Raw genomic sequence first — 19,389 nt, forward strand, 5'->3', positions numbered from 1 at the left:
CCAATGGTTAGTTTGTAAAGCCAGCTTCAAATATCAGCAAACGACAAAAAGAACTTTGGGATTGATGGATTGAATTGATCTTTCGGATGTTGCTTCACACATAGCATACCCGTCTGTTTTTCGTTTGATAATGGTTTGAATAATTTATATACTTGTTGCATAGTTTTTGAGTTGAAGCTTTGATATTGTATTGATACTGTATTGAAGGCTTAATAAACTGTCGTTTATTGAAAGCTGTTTTTATTCACAGATATTGCTGTGCAGGGTATGTTTCGAAACAGGCATATTACTCAATGTAAGGAATGCGTCCTCAACGGTGGACGTGATAAGGCTTCCGATTTCTTGATATAAGGGCTGGTTTATGGGACACTGGGATTTATTGGGAAATTCTGAGCTTCGAAAGGCTGTAATCACACTTGCAGAAATACCCGTCGTTGAACTGCTTTTGGTTGTTGCCGGACAATTTTATTCGATTGCTTCTGCTGCCGCTGTACTATCTAGCCTTTGAGATGCGTTAGGTCATTGTGCATGCGAAGCGGATGGCAGAAAATGCGATTGCGTCAATCGCCGGATCGAGGTTTTGTTACGGAAACTTCAACCAAGCTCAGTGGAATGTCTAGCGCTATCACTATAAATCTAGGTTATTGTTGCATTGACACGACGAGATTTAGGAACACAGAAAATGTACTTGTGTTATCCGCAGCCCATGTTATCGGCTGTTTCGAGTGGCTCCGAACTGTGAGTCAGCCCGCCTTTGAGTCGTTGCCATTTACCAGCACGTTTGGCTTCGGTGTGAAGCAGGTCTCCTTTATAAACACTCTCACTATTCTGAGAGAACACGGCCGGTATTTTTGAATAGGCCTCCGGACAATTCGCTATTGTCAACAGGCGGAACACGGCGCGTCACGGTGCGTCTCGAATAGCTGATATACTACGGTAGTAGTTAACTATCGACACAGACCCGCTAGTGTGAAACAGAGTGTCCTTTTCGATATATTGTTACGAGGCCTTCATGACTTTCAACTCGTCAAACACTAACATACGGCCGAAAAACCTAGACACGCCCTGTGCAGGCACGAACAGCGAGGAACGTCGCGGCTGTTGTCGAGCTATTTCGTTTGATAACATCATCATTGTGGATCTCAGTAGAGAGCCCTCGATTCAAAGCTTCACTATTATCCATAAGGCGCACTGAAAAACATAAAACATAGCATTAAAAGACATATCCACACCCATAATGTCTCCTGGATTTTGGAATGGTGTTAAGAAAAAAAAAACGCGCGACGTCACGAATCTCTATGGCAGTGGTCTATCAAATGGCAGACAAGCTTCCTTCTCATGTTTGACAACCTACTGACAAGTACAAGACGAAGCACACCATGTATTTGGCCGACTCCGCTGACCAATGGGACATCCATTGCAGGACGTATGTGCCTGCGAGCTACCCTACGTATAGTGAACCTCGCATAATAACGTGATGCCTGAAACATGAAGATGCAACCCTTAGTTCCCGAAGGGAATAGTAATGAAACAATGAATGCTGCTATTATTGGTTACTACAATTGAAAGAAGTAACGCTATAATACGTTAACGACTAGTTGTCCCTATCGTAAGCGATCGGTCCTACCCCGTAAGGTCATAGATTTGATCTCTCATCGAATCGTAGCAATTCTTCGACTAAACTTCTTAAAGACTAATATCAGCCTACAACACAGTTAGGTACGTTTAACAGAGTAAGATTAAAAAAAAAAACAGATAAAAAGCGAACATTTAGCAACTGAATTTGTTAACTGTAACTTAACTGTGGAAATTATTATGTTATTCTTTTCAGGCAGCATTCTCGGATATTTTCAACTGTGAGTTAGAGAACGAGATCCGAACGCAGTTAAACAGTGAGAACAATGAGCGACCACTAAAAGACCTCTTCGCACCATGTTCAGGGTATGTTTTACAGTGGATATTGTAACGTTGAACCAGATAGCGCGGCATTTCATAATTGATATATGTGATGGTTTTGTTAAGGCAGGAATGCTCTTTGTAAGTGGTTAGTAACCTAGAATATTTAGCACTAGTGTATTTTAACAAGAAATGATAGGTAACTCGACCATCGGCAACGCCCATAACTCGGTCGCCTGAAACGAGCTTCTGTTTTGGCAAAAGCGCTTCTTCGAGCGCAACATTATAGTTATCTAGCTCTGCCGCCAACAGAGGAAACGGTAAAATGATTAGGTTATAGGAGCTAAATTAAGTTTCGTACTTTCTGAGCATGGTTGGAGCGAAGCATATGTCTCTCAAGAGGAATTATTTTGGGCTTGATTCGGAACGTCGGGCCATCAGTCAGAATGAGGTATACTTTCCAGTTGCATAAAACTTCAATTCTTCTTAGAACACAAAACTATCTGTGTAGCTTGTAACGGGTAGAACGCGAACGAAAATTCCAACCTACCTGAGGAGCCTGTATGCGAAATCACAGACTTCAAGTAAACATTGCACATCAATCTATATGCCATTAGACATGGTTTAATTGTATGTAGAAACGATCCTGGATGGGCCAAATCAACGTATACGATGAGTATGAGCGTATCTGAGATTAATGATGAAGTCCACTAAAATCTCAAACATCATATGCGTATATAAGCCTTAGTAGATCTTTTAAAAGGAGGTAATGTTTTTTTCGATGACAAGCTGTTTTTCAGTAAACGTGGAAATACGTATAAACGTGGTTGAACTAGCGTCATTAAGAAATGGACTTAATAACAGGAAGACCATTGCTTCGACATTGAGAATATCTTGACGAACAGAGAAGACTTTGTTCTTTTGTTTATACCTATTCTATTTTAATTGGTCACAGATAAGTAAACAGTCAAATAACAATGATTTTTATGTTCTACAGGGGACCGGGGCACATAGTAACAGAATGAAGTGTTGATAACAGCCCCGCCAGTAGATTCACGTCTGAACGAATGTTTGGGTTAGGCAAGATCTCAACGACAAAGCCACATAAATGCTTCGAACTGCATTACCATGGCATTCGTTGACGAACCTCTAAAAGGAAATAGATGTCTTTGCTTAAAAATTCGACGAATCAACTTCAAACTCCCCTCAAATTTTTCGATTGGACAGGTTTAACAGATGACAGACTGGTGCGGCACGGAAGGCCATGGGCTTCATGTACATGCAATTGGAATAATAGTAGTTCGGGTTTATACTGGCGATTTTGAGATAGATGTTAATACTGCCTTCAAGTAATGGATTAACGTCCGCAGAATAATAAAAAACTCATCGTAGCTTGGGGACGAAGATCGCGAGAAGTAGCACAGATGAAAAAACAAGGAGACTAATTCAGCGTTCGATCGTGAGACCAGAATTAGAGCGATAGACTAGCGTTTCGTGCGGTTTACGACCGCTACTGAAACCCTCAGGCATTACATCAGATGTAGTAGCAGGGTAATCGGGTAATAGGGTAATAGGGTAACTGTGAAAACGCTAAGTTAAGTTGATTCTTCAAACCGATCACTTGGAGTATCGGAGTCATTAAGTCAAGATAATAGATAGGCTGGATTTGTCTACTGTAATGGATCAAGTAGGACAACCGAATTGATGCTATCAGGACAACTGGTACCTCATAACTAGAAGGATTGTGGTTTGCAGTTAAGTGGTAGCTTGTTCGTAACACAACTTACGTTTATTAATACTGGCAGTAAAGAAACAAGATAATTAAAACAATCCATATACACGAGAAACATTTATCGGGTAGGCGTATTAAGATAACAGCAATGTGATAACTATTTGCGTCTGGCTAAACTGTGATCGGGCTAAATGGAACAACAACGGTTTAGATTAACATCAGTGTGGGGCTATAAAGCCTGAGGACTTGCCTAGCAGTAAATATCTTGGACTGAGAGTGGGTTTCTTCTCCTAATCGAAAAAATTCTTCTTTGACCGACCCCAAACACCCCTTAAGGATTACCTTTTCGTTTCGAAATACCCCATATAACATTTAATAAATCCGTGTTATGCTTTCCACGGTAACAATAAAACTGCACGCATAAGCCATTTACATTTTTTTTTTTAATTCCTTTAAAGCCATTTATTTTTTAATTCCTTTTGAATACTATTGCTGACAATTAGTTGTTACAAAATTTCGTTAAAAATTATCAAACCTACCTAAAGATACCTGTCTCCATGGTGAGTCTTCACGCTCAGACAGATATCATAAATGTATGCGCTATTTTACAAAACAAAGTGATATTACTTCATCTTTTTGAAGGCGCTTGCGATTGCCCGGGCTTTGGGCCTGCAAAACTGCATTATTCAATGAGTTGGACTGTCGCCTGGCCTTGTCACGGAAAATGATCAGCGTTTTATATTGGCAGTGGAAGTCGACCGGCGCTTGATAAAACTCGTATTGGCTTTGTTCTATCATTGAGCAGTTGCCATGGGTAGTATCGCCAGAGTCACCTTTTCGGTACTTTTTGATGTTGTTTCAGATTGAAGCGAATAGGTTTGTTTGGGGCCCTAGATACACGAGTAACTCGAGCGTAAGGTAGGAGCCGTTTGACAGAGTCCTATGAAATTTACTACGAAGGCTCACAATAATGTAACCAACTAGGACTCGGGAGACATTAGTAGCTGTGAAACGCGGCACAATCGTACACATTTTACTACCAAATGCTTGTTGGTTTCTATCAATTTTTATCAGATAGGGAAACAAAATACTGCGAATCAGCTTTTTCTTAGATAAGTCTACTGCTGGCTAACTGCTATATAATATTAGAAAACAGCTTGCGTCCCCCGTGAATCTGTTGTGATTTCATTCTCTTACCGAGAGATTAGGCTTAAAGAATGGATACTCCAGGTGTGGGGTAGAAGAAAAAAGCATATTTGACCCACTTTAACTTGCTTTTTGCTAAATCAAGAGGTTCATGTCGTGTACGACGAGAACTCGATAGCTAACAGAATTATCCGAAACTCTTTTGTTAAATTATAAGTGGCTTTTTCGGACGAGAAGAATGCGCCTGCTCTGTCTAGTTTCTTGAATCTAAGAATGGTCCAAAGGGCCTTGCGAAGGAGGACTATTACTAGTGAAGAATTGGCGATCTGCGTTCACGAGTAAATCGCGTCAAGCAAAGATACGTGATAATCGTTGTTGCAGGTCATCTTGTCACGTAAACCCAGAGCTGTCTCACAGTCAGCCTCAGTATGAAAATCAACTGACGCGGAATGCGTCCTTTATATGTAAGGTGACATTTTTAAATTTGGCAAGCCGCTTTCGAGCAGTATTCTGTTTTATAATTGTTGTCGTAAACAGGATAAATATTATGGCGAGCTTTCTAAATAGATCTTTGGAGTTGCCGAGATAACGAAAATTTCAAACACGTTTCATTGTTGCTATATCGAATATTGGCTTTTTGAGTCCGAAGCCTGTTTAAGAGGAAGCGTATCTGCAGCAACCAGGGGCATGGAAGGAAACACTTTTGATTATTTCTGTGAAACATTATGAAGAGTAAAAAAAAAAGCCTCTGAATAATTACGCACCTTGGCCTTAATGAACCAAGTCGTTGTCGTGTTAAACAATTACCAGTTAAAACGGAGTTAATGCGGCCGGTTGTTAATTTATCTTCTAGCAGGCTACCATTACAGAGCAATAAGCGCATATAGTCGACGGGTCGGAGGAAACGCTTTTGCCTTAACGATTGACCGACTCCATTAATTAGTTTTATCTAATTTCGATTGGATTGGGTCTAGTAACTGGGCACGATTCTGTGTGTAACATAATCTCTGGGGGGAGCGCGGCTATTTATCATGAACAAACAGGACGTTTAATTGCTATTGGCATAGACTGTACATAACATTAGGTAATCAACTTCCTTTCGAAATATCATATGTCGACTGCATTAGGATTTCAGATCGAGATCTGTTTCTTTGTTCTGTCTAACGTCGCGTTCGGCTAAAAGAGAACGCCAAGCTAGCAGTTGTTGCAATCTTTCAATTGGCACACAAATAACTCTTACAGCGCAATAGAAAGACGCGCATACACGCGCAAAGGTACTCATCCGTTGATACTTGGGTGGCGTACCAAGCGGGGGGAACGCCGATACACAAACGCCTTCCATGACCTTCAAATGCTATCATATGATAACATTACGTTTATTATGTTCTAATTTGTCGACCTTTCTATTTGTATCGTTGTTGTGCACTTTTCTATAAATTTTCTAAAAAATAAGGACACGAACTTTCTCCTAATAGTAAATCTCGGACTATTCCGTGACCGTACGTGGTGTGTGTACTTTCGAAATTGTGAGGCACTGGTTTGCCCACGCTGAAAGGCGCTACATAATTGGGGAACTTGTTCTGGTCGTACTCGAAGCGGATAAATCTTCATCGATCTTTGCGAATTGTTGCTTGTAGTTCCCAAGGTTGCTTTTAAAGACTTCCGTTGCTGGGAGTTTAAAGGGACGACACATGTCTTTTGACAGCACGAGGAGTAAGCTAAAAGATACGTGAAGCGATTACCCGGTTCCTTTTAAAGGAAAAAGGCTTCGACGCAATTTGATTGTTTAAGGCCCTTTGATCTCGTCAATAAACACGTATCTTAGACTTTGTAATCGGAGTTACCTTGAAGTCGAAAACGCTAAGGGCGGCTACAAGGGATAAGCGGCGAGGCGATTTGATCGCCCGTGCTGTGAGCGCTGCCTTCCTGCACGTTTCGGAGACGTGGGCAGTAAAACCTTTGCCGCTCGCGGAGAAGAGCTACTCCAAATACAGAAACAGGATTGCATAAGTAAGGTACAGAATGTTAGTAGCGACTGTTTTGCCTACCTTTCTAAACTTCATCGCCTTCACCTTGGTCAGATTTACGCTCAATTCCAAATCCAAAAGTTTGCTGCACCAAGAACCTGTCCGACCTGCATACGAGATACTTCAAGTTATGACCCTTATTGGATCAATTAGGCCCTTAACACGACGGAGATAAGATAGGTTTAGGTTGCTCCCTTGAGTTAGATATGTTGCCCGCGTGAAGGGCGGGAGTTCAGCCACTCCGTTGTCGACGGTTATTCTGTCCAACTAAAAAATCGCAACGAGAAGGTTGAGCATATTCATAGGGATACTATTTCGGCTAGCGCGATCATAACCTTGTCCTTGGGCGCCAAATTGAAGATTGTCTTGAAGCAGACGAACACCGCCATGGAGACGGCGCGGTTCCCTTTAGGGATTACTAACAGGGTAGCCTCTCTCTACTCGCCCGGGAGCGTACGACGATGTAAACATTTATTAAATAGTGGCGTCCAGCATGGTGCCAGAATGACGGCATATTCGAGATATTTGTTGTAAATCCTATCTGGACTGGCGGCCTCCTTGCTACATAGACTCCCAAGGTTTCGTGTTAGTTCCTGCACTATGAAGTCTTGTTAAAAGATATCGTGGTGTGTGGAGCAGACTGTAGTATGCTTTCCTGCGGCGAAAACGGACACTGCGCGTGGTATCGTATCTCTTGACGTAAACATTTCTAAGAAACCATTTATGTGTGCCGAGGAGTTACTTGGGCAAGCATCTGAGCTATTGTCGTGCGCTGATTACTTGTATGGTTGACGTTCTGTGGCGGTCAGACGAGTCTCTAGCCGTTAAAGGTATTGTTTCCTTCGTGACTTATACGTTTTTCGAGAAATTGTTTTAAAAACGAAAATTCAGACTATATCTCGGCCATAAGCCTGAAGGCCATCTGCGTCCTTCAAGTAAGACTGCAAGTATAGTTGAACCACAGCTCCAGGGGAACGGAGGGACTGTACCAGAATTTCGATCAAATGCTGCGTCCAAGTTTCGGCATTCATCATGTCAGGTACAGGGAGAGCTTTGCAAGTGCGTTCCAATACATAGACATTGTGACGAAGCTTGACGCTTGACTGTAACTTGGACAATAAGATTTATTGCTATCGGTAAATGAGCACGAATGCCTCCGTCCTCTGGCACTGAATGACTTTCACCTTGAAACTTTACCCTATCTCTGGTTACGCTTGTTACAAACATGTCGATGATCGAACTTTCTGCATGTCGAAGGAAAGTCGGTGTTGAGGTGGGATTGACTACTCATTAACCATGGTCTGCGAGCGTGTCTAGAAAAGCCGTAGTGCGGCCTAAGTTCGGCCGGTTCAGGCGCACGTTGAAATTTCCGGCAATAATTAGAGGAGAGGTAGGATGAGAAAACGGCGTTTTCAGTCCCCTGACGAGTTTTCCCACCGATTTCGAATCGGCCGGCCGAATATAGGCTGGTATGAGACTTGGTCGTCGGCACGTTATTCCCGCTAGGCAGAGCGTTAAATCACTTATTTTATGAATGTAGAAAGCAGAGATGCCTCCACTAGGGCAGCCGGGTCGTATACTCTTGAGAACGGCGCACAGAATAGAAACGCAGTAGGTTAAAAGAGCTAGCACAGGTCGCAAACAGTGAATATATGTGCATTTCGCAGAAGTGGGCTGTGATGCCTTAACGTAATGACACCAGTATTTATAGGAGAAAATAACCCGAAGTGTACTTTTTTTATTAATATGGACATAGGTGGTCATCTATTGTTGTGTTTCCCACTAAGCGTATTCCGTCAAAGCTCAGCTGTACATTATTCAATTGAAAAAGCTGTCGAAATTCACCGATTTCGCCTCCACTTTAGCAGTGGTGAGCGTTGACTGCGCCCCAAAGACAGTGCCATTACTTAGCGTATGCCGTGATAAGACATTGGCTGATTTAACACTATTCAACTGATAATAAACTATTAAATTGGATATAGTTAGCCACAGTTTGATATTATATTATAATGTTAATAAGTTCAGTAAGAAGGTACGCATGCAGGTTTCTTTTTTCAAAAGCATGATTTTTCGTTTTAAATCGTATTAGTATTTTGGCTAAAATTACATACATTTTCTTTGATGTTATTACAGGGCGTTGAAGGAGCATCTTTCAGGAACACCCTTCGACGACTTTGTCGAGACGATGTACTTCCACCGATATCTTCAATGGAAATGGCTGGAAGGTCAACCTGTCACGCAGAAGACTTTTCGCATGTATCGCGTTTTAGGTAAAAAGCGCAAGCGGATTAGAAATTGTTAGAAATACATTTTTCTATGGCCCTACGAACTAGTACGACATTTACGTTCGTTATTATATAAATTAACGTGTATGTTACGATAATACATACATATATACATTAAATATTTTATTTGTAACCTTAGCAATGCGGATGTATAATAGCGACAATACCTAAAGCTCTGCCTGTGATATTAACAGGACTGCCATTTCGGACACTGTGTATGCTATTTACAGGTTCAGTTCGAGTTACTGCCTTGAGCTAAATAAGGCTCTGGCTTCACAAATGATTTTGTTTAATATTAAGGCAGTGTCTCGGGCTGCAAGAACGGGGTGATGAATTGCAAATATGGCTCGTTTTGTCCAAATGGAAAACACTAGCGATATCTTCTGAGTAAAAATGTCTGAACGTGTTTTTTTTTTTATTGGGCGGCAAATAATTTCGATAAAACAGTTGATTTGCACGGACAAATATAAACACTGATCTAATTTTCTTTCAGTATCTTTGCAATATTCGATTAACTCAACGTTTCTCAAAATCAAGTAACTGAGCTGTAAATTATACACGTATATATATTTGTTGTTTTCTATTTAGAAACAAGGACTAATATTCTCAATTTTTGTTCGTTTGCTATATAGGAAATATATAATACTTGTGATTCCTACAAATCGAAAGATTTAACGATGTCCCTAGATAGACAAAATGTTTTTTGTATGTTAGGCTCAAATGAACGAATGTGGGGATCTAGTGTCCCTGTCGGTCAGCCATTCTAAAACTACTTTAAATCCTATTACCTGCACGCACATTAAACTGATTTTACTTACTTTTTTTTTTTTTTTTATTTTACCTACTCCACCTGCGCAGCTGTAAACTTATATTGCTAATATTTTTAATCAAACTTAACCATAACTCGGAAAACTATAAGTTAGTTATTTATAGTCATATTACCTGACTTTTTGCAGTTCTCTCATTACCGTATTATGTTCGTCTGTTACATTGTTTAAGTCCTTCGTTTAACTGATACCTAATTTATAAGCTTCCATCTTATTCCAGTTAACAATTACTTCTTTCTTTTGTGCTAGCAAGCCTCCTTTTGCTTTTGCTCAACGTAGTATTATGCTACCGTTCTCAGATGATGATTCTTGACACCATATTTTAATATTAGGGTAAAGTTTTTATCTTAAAAAGAACAGCTCTGTCTCCAATAGATTCGCATAGAGCCGAAGAAACTCAGCGCTCTAGAAAAGGTAATCCTTCCGCAACTTATAAAGCTTTAAATCGAACAAACTATACTATATCATTACCAAAAACAGTCCAATTGAATAACCTACACAATTAACAAAACTGCACCCTCCCATGACGCCTAAATGCTGCAGCAATACTTACAGCCAAAACACGGTCCGGCGGGTCGATCGTACCTTGATTTTTTAATGAAACTAATTTTTCTTTCCGCTATTTTGGCTAGAACTAACTAAAGAACTGTCTTTAAATACTTAATAGATTATATAATTTTGCCGTAATCCGAGCCTAATTACGTTTGCTGTTGTTGCGCTCTTTTAGCAACGTTCGCTCATCAGTCAGCCAACAACTTTTAGCTGTATTTATCAGAATCCACATTTTAAAGTGTCACAGCTAGATGCTCCCGGAACTATGTCGCATATCGATAAACAACAATTTATACTTAATTCACGTTAAAAGTTACTCCGAGACCATTATTAAGTTTTGATTGATACGAAGGTTCAGTGGGACAGAATAACAGCAAATCCAAGTTTAAACATGTCTGAACATGCGGACTTTGGATTATAGAAACAGGATTATAGAAAAGTACCATGAACGCTTACTAATTGGTCTTCGTATAGAAACAAATATGCTAGATTATATTACGCTATTAAAATACACCTATCGTGTCCTTGACACTGACATTCTTTAATTAAGGTAATGCTTTATTTATAACAAAAGCCTGATTTTATGTGAGAAGAAAACTAGTAAAAGCTGAACTAAAAGTAAAATACTAGGAAAAAAAAAAGTATGAATATAGCAAAAATAAGTTATGTTCAATGAATTTAATTTATTCTTACGTACCATATATTTCCGATTTTCATAATTACACATGAATTTTTAATGTCCCAATTCAAAATTTCATATCTTTCAATTTACAAATGAGCTGTATATACGTTTATAACCGCTCGACTAGCAGACTGTTTCCGTCTCAACTCGTTAATATTTGACCATTCTTAATTAAGTACCTATGACCTTAAAAACTAAATCACGGTTCCTGTCCTCCCGCCTACAACACATAGCTACTGCACAACTTGTGTAAATAAAGAAGATACGGGATGTGGCAGTTCTAATCTTTTTAGTCGTTTTCTAAGTATACGTCATAATGTTGGGCGCTGTCAATGCTTGATGACTAGAAGCTTACTGTCAAAAAAAGAAAATACTGCCCCAAAGTATTTTCTCTATAGATTTAAATTTTCTGCCCGGTCGGAAAACTACTGATATTTAAAAAAGTTATGTTTTTGTAATTAAACGTCGATGGCGTAAAGTACAACTGCGATGTGGCAACAGTCAAATGCGTACATTTTTAAAAAAAACAAAAAACAGCAAAAGGCCAAGCCGTTGGCGAGTTGAGCATTCTACAGTGTTAGCACCGTTAATGCATGCCAGCTGGCTACACTATTGGTCACTATCAATTTGGCCGACGTTGAAGAACCATTATTACGACAAGATCAACAAGAACCACAAGAGATTCCACCTTGATAGCTGTTCCTTATGGCAATCATAAACTGAATTTTACATCGATCATCAACATGAACCCGGGTCGCTTTGTCAAGTCGCTTATATGTTCACAGTTTGTTATTGTAAATGACGACCAAAATGGTATTGTCAGGTCCAAACGTCCCGCCTTTGACGCAATTTCGAACGTTTATTATAAATTCTTAATTAGACGAATTAGAGACGAAGTTTAGATCTAAAGTCTGTCCCAGAAGAATAACGTCGAGCTCTTTCATGATTAAATCTGACGCTTTTTTTTTTTTTTGCGTTCCAGGTAAGGGTGGATTTGGCGAGGTATGTGCCTGTCAAGTACGCGCAACGGGTAAGATGTACGCCTGCAAAAAACTCGAGAAAAAACGAATCAAGAAGCGGAAAGGCGAGAGTATGGTCCTCATAGAGAAGCAAATTCTGCAAAAGATCAATTCAAGATTTGTCGTACGTATCTTCAGGTCGTTCGTACATTTATAGCTCATTGCTTCGTATGATTAAGACGGTTCATGGACAAGCAAGTATCACTATCGTCCTACCCGTATTGATGGTTATATTGTATCTCACCAGTCAGCGATCAATAAGCCTTTAGTAAGATAATGATCGGTAAGGTGTTGTTTTCTTTATACTAACAATAGTTTGCGTGCGACGAGGTATTACTGATAAAACGACGTTTAGTTAGTCATATTGTTATATATATATATACGCCAGCAGTAGCACATACCGGCATACAAGGACACAGGCTGCAGCTTCGCTGGATGAGGATGGCTAACTAATAGATGCCAAAGGAGCGTGGCTGATCATTAGAAAAATATATGTTGTTAGTTCGCTTCGTAAAAAAAAAACCACATTGTTTTCTAACTAGTTTTTCATTAATCAGTGTTTAAAAGCAAGCCTATTCTACATGTATCAAGAAGGGAAAAAACGATCTGTTCTTATGTATCGAAACTTACGTAGGATGGTGAGAAACCTTCAGCGAACCTTAGAACAGAAACCCTTCTTGACAGAGGTGGAATACTAGAACGGTTATTCTATAAAAGCAAAACCATCCGACATAGCAAATATAACAAGATAAATTATGTGCGCGTGTGTGTATACACACATCCGTATTTTCTAGCCATCGAGTTTTTTTTGCCGCCAAGATTATTAGGTGGCAGAGTTAGTGTGTGTTGTTGTTTACCACCGCAGCGTCAAACGAAGAGATGGAGCGACGGGCACTAAATCAGTGCGACGAAGGAATGGCAGCCAGGACATTTTTGCCACCTTCTGGTGCTCGACAGCCTGTTATCTACGCCATTCTTCTATACCCTGTATGTGTGTATGCTTGCTAGCCGTGTGTGTTTCCTGTTCGGGGATGTTATGACATGGGTTCTCCAATTCCCTTCCGTTCTCTGATGAACCCCATCGCCTATCGGCATCGTTCACTTATGAAAAACAGCCGCGCTGTATCATCTTGAGGCGGGTCGAGATCACTGATTCCTGCAGGCGTTTTGCGATCATGAGGGTATCGAGTCATCTTTATTCTGGCAGCAGGAGCTTCTACTGGATTGAAACGATTGACTAGTAAAATATGCAATATGTACGAGTAGTCTGCTCAGTTCAATGACTACGAGATGTAACAAGCATTATTACTAAGGCGTAATTGTGACTAGGTTATTGGGAAGGTCGATTGCTGTTCAGCTAACTAAGCAATTGCGTTAAACATGAAATCATGAATCCACACAGTTATTTGGTAACCTCAAAAGCGGCCAGATTCATTGAGACCTCGTTCGTGGTATTCTACGTTCCAGCTTCTGCGCAAATCTAACGTGTAAATAAAACTGAGTAAAGTTAAATTAATGAACTAAACTAGGCTTCCTGTTGGATGACTGTGTCAGGCCGCGAGTATACGTTGCCTCGATATCAAAAATCAACGGTGATTCTCTTAAGGTTGCGTTCATATTTTTTCTTCACGCTCTCCCTGAGCTTATTTAAAGCAAACGCTAATAAACAGCATCTGACGAGCGAACAAGGCCATTTGACGACCGCTATCTCGTGACGCGAAATAAACAAAAACGTATCAGGGTTAGAAGTACTTTTATGAATCATAATTCTCCCAGCGAGCGGGTTTGTTGGGGCAAAACTGCCATGGGCAATAGCAACCGGAAATTTACCAAAGCGAGATTTTGTAAGTCGGGCATTAGAACTGGGACTACGAAGGGAAGAATCGGGCTACAGTTTATTTTTCTATTTCACTATTAAAGGGAAAAAATCCTATTACGGCTGTCAGTAAGGTGTGAGTTGACTTTTTGGATCTTCAGTATATGGATAAATATGGGAGCTTTTGGCCCCACAGAATAAAAAAGTAACTGTAGTATTTTTCATATCTAGGCAATGAATAGAAAAAATCTTTTAGGGTCAAGTTAAAGGGAACTGGTACTAAAGCAAATTTTTCTGAGATGCTACGATCCCACACAAAGAAGGAAGACGTGAATTTAGAAAACTTGAATCTCCAAGTTGGCACTTGAACAATGAATGGCGTAGCCTTTATGCAATCGCCCGTCAAATACACTGCCGGCCTTATGAAACCCATTTTTCAATTCTGAAACAAGTCCAAGGGAAGTTACAGTAAGGGATGGGTGTGCCGATGTTTTATGATTTGCAGTGTGAAATCTTATTCAATTAAAGTTAGATTTCCAAAAGTCTGCCCTCAAGGTTCCCGCGGGGCTTAAATGGCTTCCTCGCGCTCTTCGTATCAACCACACTTAATTCGTTAACACATGTATACTGCCAGACCCAAGGTTAATAAGAGACGTGCGCGAAAGCTTGTAAAAGATACGCTGAAGTATCAGAAGGTTATCAGCTTCAATAGACGGTTCCAGAAAGAGTATGATTTGCACAAATGTACATATATCTATACAGACATTTTTTTATTGTATCATGTACTGTCCTGTTGAATTTTACAGGTAAGTTTAACCTATGCGTACGAGACGAAGGACTCCCTCTGTTTAGTCTTAACTATTATGAATGGTGGCGACCTCAAGTTTCATATTTACAATATGGGCGGGGAGCCGGGCTTTGACATTGAGCGGGCGCGATTCTATGCCGCGGAAGTGACTGAAGGTCTCGACCACCTGCACGCTCAAAATATTGTCTATCGTGATCTCAAGCCGGAGAATATTCTACTCGACGATCATGGTGCGTATTCTTTCAGTAGTAACCGCCAGTGTGTAAACAGGCGTAGACAACAAGCTTTCAGTGTTATTATGCCAGCTTCCACTGCACATCTTGGAAGTTCAAAAGTTAGTACAGGTCCACTCATCTAAGATAACTAGCCACTAAATGGGAAGCTTACTAAATTGAATGAAAAACATCTTCATCCATCTAAAACGGGTGTGTGGCATTAAGAAACAGTACTTCGTAGCATATTGGGTGGAGTTGACAGAAGCCACAGCGATTCAAGACACCGTGATATACGTGGGCTATAAAGACATAAGTAAAGAGTTCGCCGGTGCAGAAAAATCATTAACGCTGAAGCTTCCCGTAGCCAATTTATATGTGTATACACACACGCGTGTTAGAAGCTGTTACCAGTACGGCGAAGGAAGCGCCATAAATGCTTCACTTTTGTTATCTTGAAAGAGACGTTGGTCATTCTCCGAGAATCGGTCGCTTTGCAAAACATGAAAGAAAAAATGATGCGAGCGGCATCTTCTTGCCGAATCTCTATATTTCAAAATTCAGTATTACTGACGTACACTCTATAACTGTACAATCATAGCCCGGTTTAGTCGAGTTGATCGGATGTGTTGACTTAGCTCTATTAAAAAAAAAAATGTCCTATATTACCCTTCGGATAAACTGTAGGTAGAGCTTCCTATCGGATGGGCATATCGTATGCAAAAATTTCGCATTGAGCAGTTAATATAAACCAAACCGATGCCGCTTGCGCTCTCGCCGAAATACAATATTTAATATGGAAATAAAAAATTCTATTGATAATATTTCATCAGGGTAAAAATATTACTTCACTGCAATAATATATAGTAACTCGGCCATCTTGTTTGCTGACGAAAATTTTACATTACTTTTTTTTTTTTTTTTTTTTTTGTGAGAAACTATTCTACTATAGTTTTTTCACAACCCCTATCAACGTTGTGCTCCTTAAGTCAGTCCTCTCATACGATAGCATGTCGGATTCTCAGACCTGCCATTAAAATTTAATTAGTAAACAATATACTCTCCTTCTTCACACTTTTGTCATTTACTCAGTTATTTGTTTTTTTTTTTCTTTTTATAAAAACAGCAGTAAATTCCATATACGAGAATTTATTAGTATTCCATTTTTTGCTGCTTCAAAGTTGTTTGTTTCACGATGATACATATCTGATATTATCCTATAAAAATATTAGGATCATCGTCATAAAGAATCGAGCTTCTCTATTACTTTCGTCGAAATAGCGGCCTGTGGGTCGAATTATGAAACTCAAAGTAGTAGCCCAAGTTAATACCTTCGAATGAATTTGTTCATAGAGTGTGGGCTAATGTTCACTTGAAAACTAACGGGCGTACCAATTGCGCTAGCATCTTCAGGGGGATCTTTTCATCTCAGAAGGAAATATTGTGCCATTAGCACTTAGGCTAGCTGAACTTATTATTATTGTAAGTTCAGATAAATACTATAACAGTATAGTTGCATATGTTATGTCTAGCGTTCAGCGATACAAAGGAAACGACAAATCTTACCGGAAATCTTCAAAGACGCAAATCAACAGTGTATTTGTTTAACAACATTTCATTTAATCCTACTATACCCGGCTCGCAACTCGACCGGTATACATTTTTCCTACTGACAGTTATCGTACTTCCTCATGTCACATCCTCTATTTATATTCGAGGTTCGTACTTAAAGTTACAAATGACAAATGTTTTTAAGTTAGCAGTATATACGGACCGTAAATCACTGAATCGTTGATTATAAGGTATGAACGCTTTGCTAAAATGGCGTATTGGCCAGGCGTGTTTCTGCTGCGACAAGGTATTATTATTATGTTAACACCAATAATGCTCTAGTACCGATATGATGTTTTCGAAAGAAAAGGAAAACGCTCAGCCTTACGCATACTAAAATGCCTGGACTCTTCAACGACTTGCGGAGCGTTTCAAACAAGATGGACTTGCTAAGATCTCTTTCGCGCACGTTCTTTCTTCTGTTTCGCGCGCACCGATAATCTCGTATGACATCGAAGTTCTCTAAAGAGGACCGACGCCAGTTAATGTCCGTACACGTAAGGCCTTCATAACGCAAACAATTACTGAATTCCTACACTTCGAACAAAAATAGGTCTATTGACGCATTGTTCTTCAAGAAACTGCGGAAAAGAGCAACACGTTAAAAGACGTGCAAGAGTTTTTGTGGGGGTAACCCATCGCACGTTATGTAGAAGTCTATCGGGCGGACTAATATCGTTGTCGATTGGAATTATAGCCAAGCATTTTACAAACCGAACGTGTCGTACTGAATATATGTTTTTGAACTTTTTCACGTCAAAGTACGCACTATACGTTGTTAGCCGGTGAACTACGGGCTATTATAGTCCATGCTAGCTTATGTTACTTGTAGTCATCCACGTAGGGGTCACTTTGTGGCATGACCATGTTGGCCTCCAAACACATGGTTATAAAGCACATTCAGAATGAGGTTCAGTCAAAACTTTAATTGTTATGTCGCTAAATTGTATTTGATGCACAAAAAGGCAAAGTAACCCTACCGTTAGAGCAGCATCCGCTTCAACTTTAAACTAGTATTTTAGGTATTAGTATATTTAAACCAAGGTAGAAAGTAGTTATTATATATATGCTGTCCACCCGTAGATATACATTTTATCCAACTGTGACACTCCTCCTGTTACCCTTATACACTCTACTTGATTATTGCTAAACAACTTTAGGATGACGACTGATCGTAGTAAGCTAGAGTAGTATTCGATGTTACGTTTCTTACAAAAATTAGCCAAAGAATATTTTGGACGAGTAATAACTAGTATTAAGGTACGCTCAACCTACCAAGGTACGAACTTTAGAAACTGTGCAGTGCTAGGGCTTTCACCAGCTTACTGCCGACCTCTAACCAGGCATGCGGCATTACATTCGCCTACGTCTCTACTACCCACAGAGCCAATTTCAGATCATTTGAACACGGGTTTTGTATTTTGAAAGCTCTTTAAGATGAGTAATTCTGGACTATGTTCCATTTTTTTTTTTTAGAAAACCAAGACGTACTACTAAAGAACGTGCGTTCTGTTTTATAATAAGAACGAGATTAACTTCTCATAAATCGTGGCAACACTACAGAAGGTATTTAGCGACCAGTCTATAAGTCAATGACAAACGTTTCGCAAAGCGGACCAGGTGCTTTGAGAACAACCCTGTCACAATGAGTGCAGGCGTAAAAGCAAAACGACTTATGTTTGAGCCCAATTTCCAGGGAACTCATAAAAAAAATAAGGCATGTTACATCAGTCACCTCGAACAGCTTGGAAATATCATTCGAAGACCCGAAGGCTCACAGCAAGGTTTGTGCGAGAGGATCTGAATTTCACGCAAATTCAGGCCCCTTTAACAATACCCCTGAAGGATGTTAACGTAATCAATGAGAACCTGGAAGTGTTCCGATACATCAGACAATGAAGCATGGCTGTACTGGCATGACGTGGAAACAAAAACGCAATTCTCTGCATATCGCCCCAAGGTCCATGCTAAAAGCCAAAACTCTTTTCTCGCCTTTTTTCCGCCCCTGTGAAAATTGTGCAATATAAATTTGTGTCTAATAGCTCTATCACTAATTATTGAGATGTCTTGAGAAAATTGTATAATGCTGTCCATCAAAATAGGTTTCAACTCTAAAAGCACAAGCCGTTAACTACAACAATGCATCGGTTTACACGCCGCTATTTGTTTCGCGTATCTTGCAGAAAAAATTCTGTGTCGATGTTACTTTAAGTTCCGCATTTAAATCAAGCGTTATGTGACGTTTCCAACTTTACCAAAACACGTAAAAAAGGAAGAGCTTTGGTACGATTTAGGAAATTCAAGAAAAACAACGTTAAAACGCTGAGGTTTACGATAGCGTTCGCAAATCGTTTTAAAGACCGTTAAAAGTGGCACATGCACATTGGATCTGGCTGGGGGCAACTATGAGGGGGCGCAATTGGGATTCGGGCGACTGAGGTACGTACAGAGCCAGATCGTCGATGTTTTGACTAGGTGAGAGAACTGATCGGAAATGCAATAGTACGATAAGGTGCAGCAAATGACAGGTATAGCGGGAGTGCCCATTGTTATTCAGAAGTCCAGCAAAGGCTTTACCAGCTTCACTCCTTTGTTGAAAACACGCCAGCTGGTTTTTGAAACTTTGCTGCCATACATGCGTTGCCTACATCCTCCGCCAGTCACTGACATTGTGGCTAAAGGCTTTATAAAGGAATAACCCGGGGGTAACACAAGTTTGATCCTGAGCGGCGGTATTCCATTTGAAGGCGTAGAGGTCCTTGCTTGTTTATCCGTT

The 19,389-nt window shown here is 40.0% G+C and overlaps 1 protein-coding gene and 1 long non-coding RNA gene across 10 annotated transcripts in view; one reads left to right on the forward strand and one right to left on the reverse strand.

Annotated features, from left to right (window-relative positions):
• Window positions 1-19,389, forward strand: part of Gprk2 (G protein-coupled receptor kinase 2) — a 108,938-nt gene that overhangs the window by 79,526 nt on the left and 10,023 nt on the right. For all 9 annotated transcript variants that reach the window (XM_022809506.2, XM_022809508.2, XM_022809507.2 and 6 more), the window contains 4 exons: window positions 1,832-1,941; window positions 8,935-9,071; window positions 12,130-12,290; window positions 14,789-15,020. In XM_022809506.2, the coding sequence (XP_022665241.1) occupies window positions 1,832-1,941; window positions 8,935-9,071; window positions 12,130-12,290; window positions 14,789-15,020 (640 nt within the window). The remainder of the gene's footprint in view (window positions 1-1,831; window positions 1,942-8,934; window positions 9,072-12,129; window positions 12,291-14,788; window positions 15,021-19,389) is intronic.
• LOC147755165 (uncharacterized) lies at window positions 8-9,020 on the reverse strand. The gene is made up of 3 exons (XR_015328893.1): window positions 8,913-9,020; window positions 1,379-1,481; window positions 8-1,191 (listed from the first exon to the last, which is right to left on the reverse strand). It is a non-coding gene; the product is annotated as an uncharacterized LOC147755165 (long non-coding RNA).

Source organism: Varroa destructor, unplaced genomic scaffold, assembly GCF_002443255.2.
Source record: "Varroa destructor unplaced genomic scaffold, Vdes_3.0 BEIS01000005.1, whole genome shotgun sequence".
Classification (NCBI taxonomy): Eukaryota; Metazoa; Arthropoda; class Arachnida; order Mesostigmata; family Varroidae; genus Varroa; species Varroa destructor.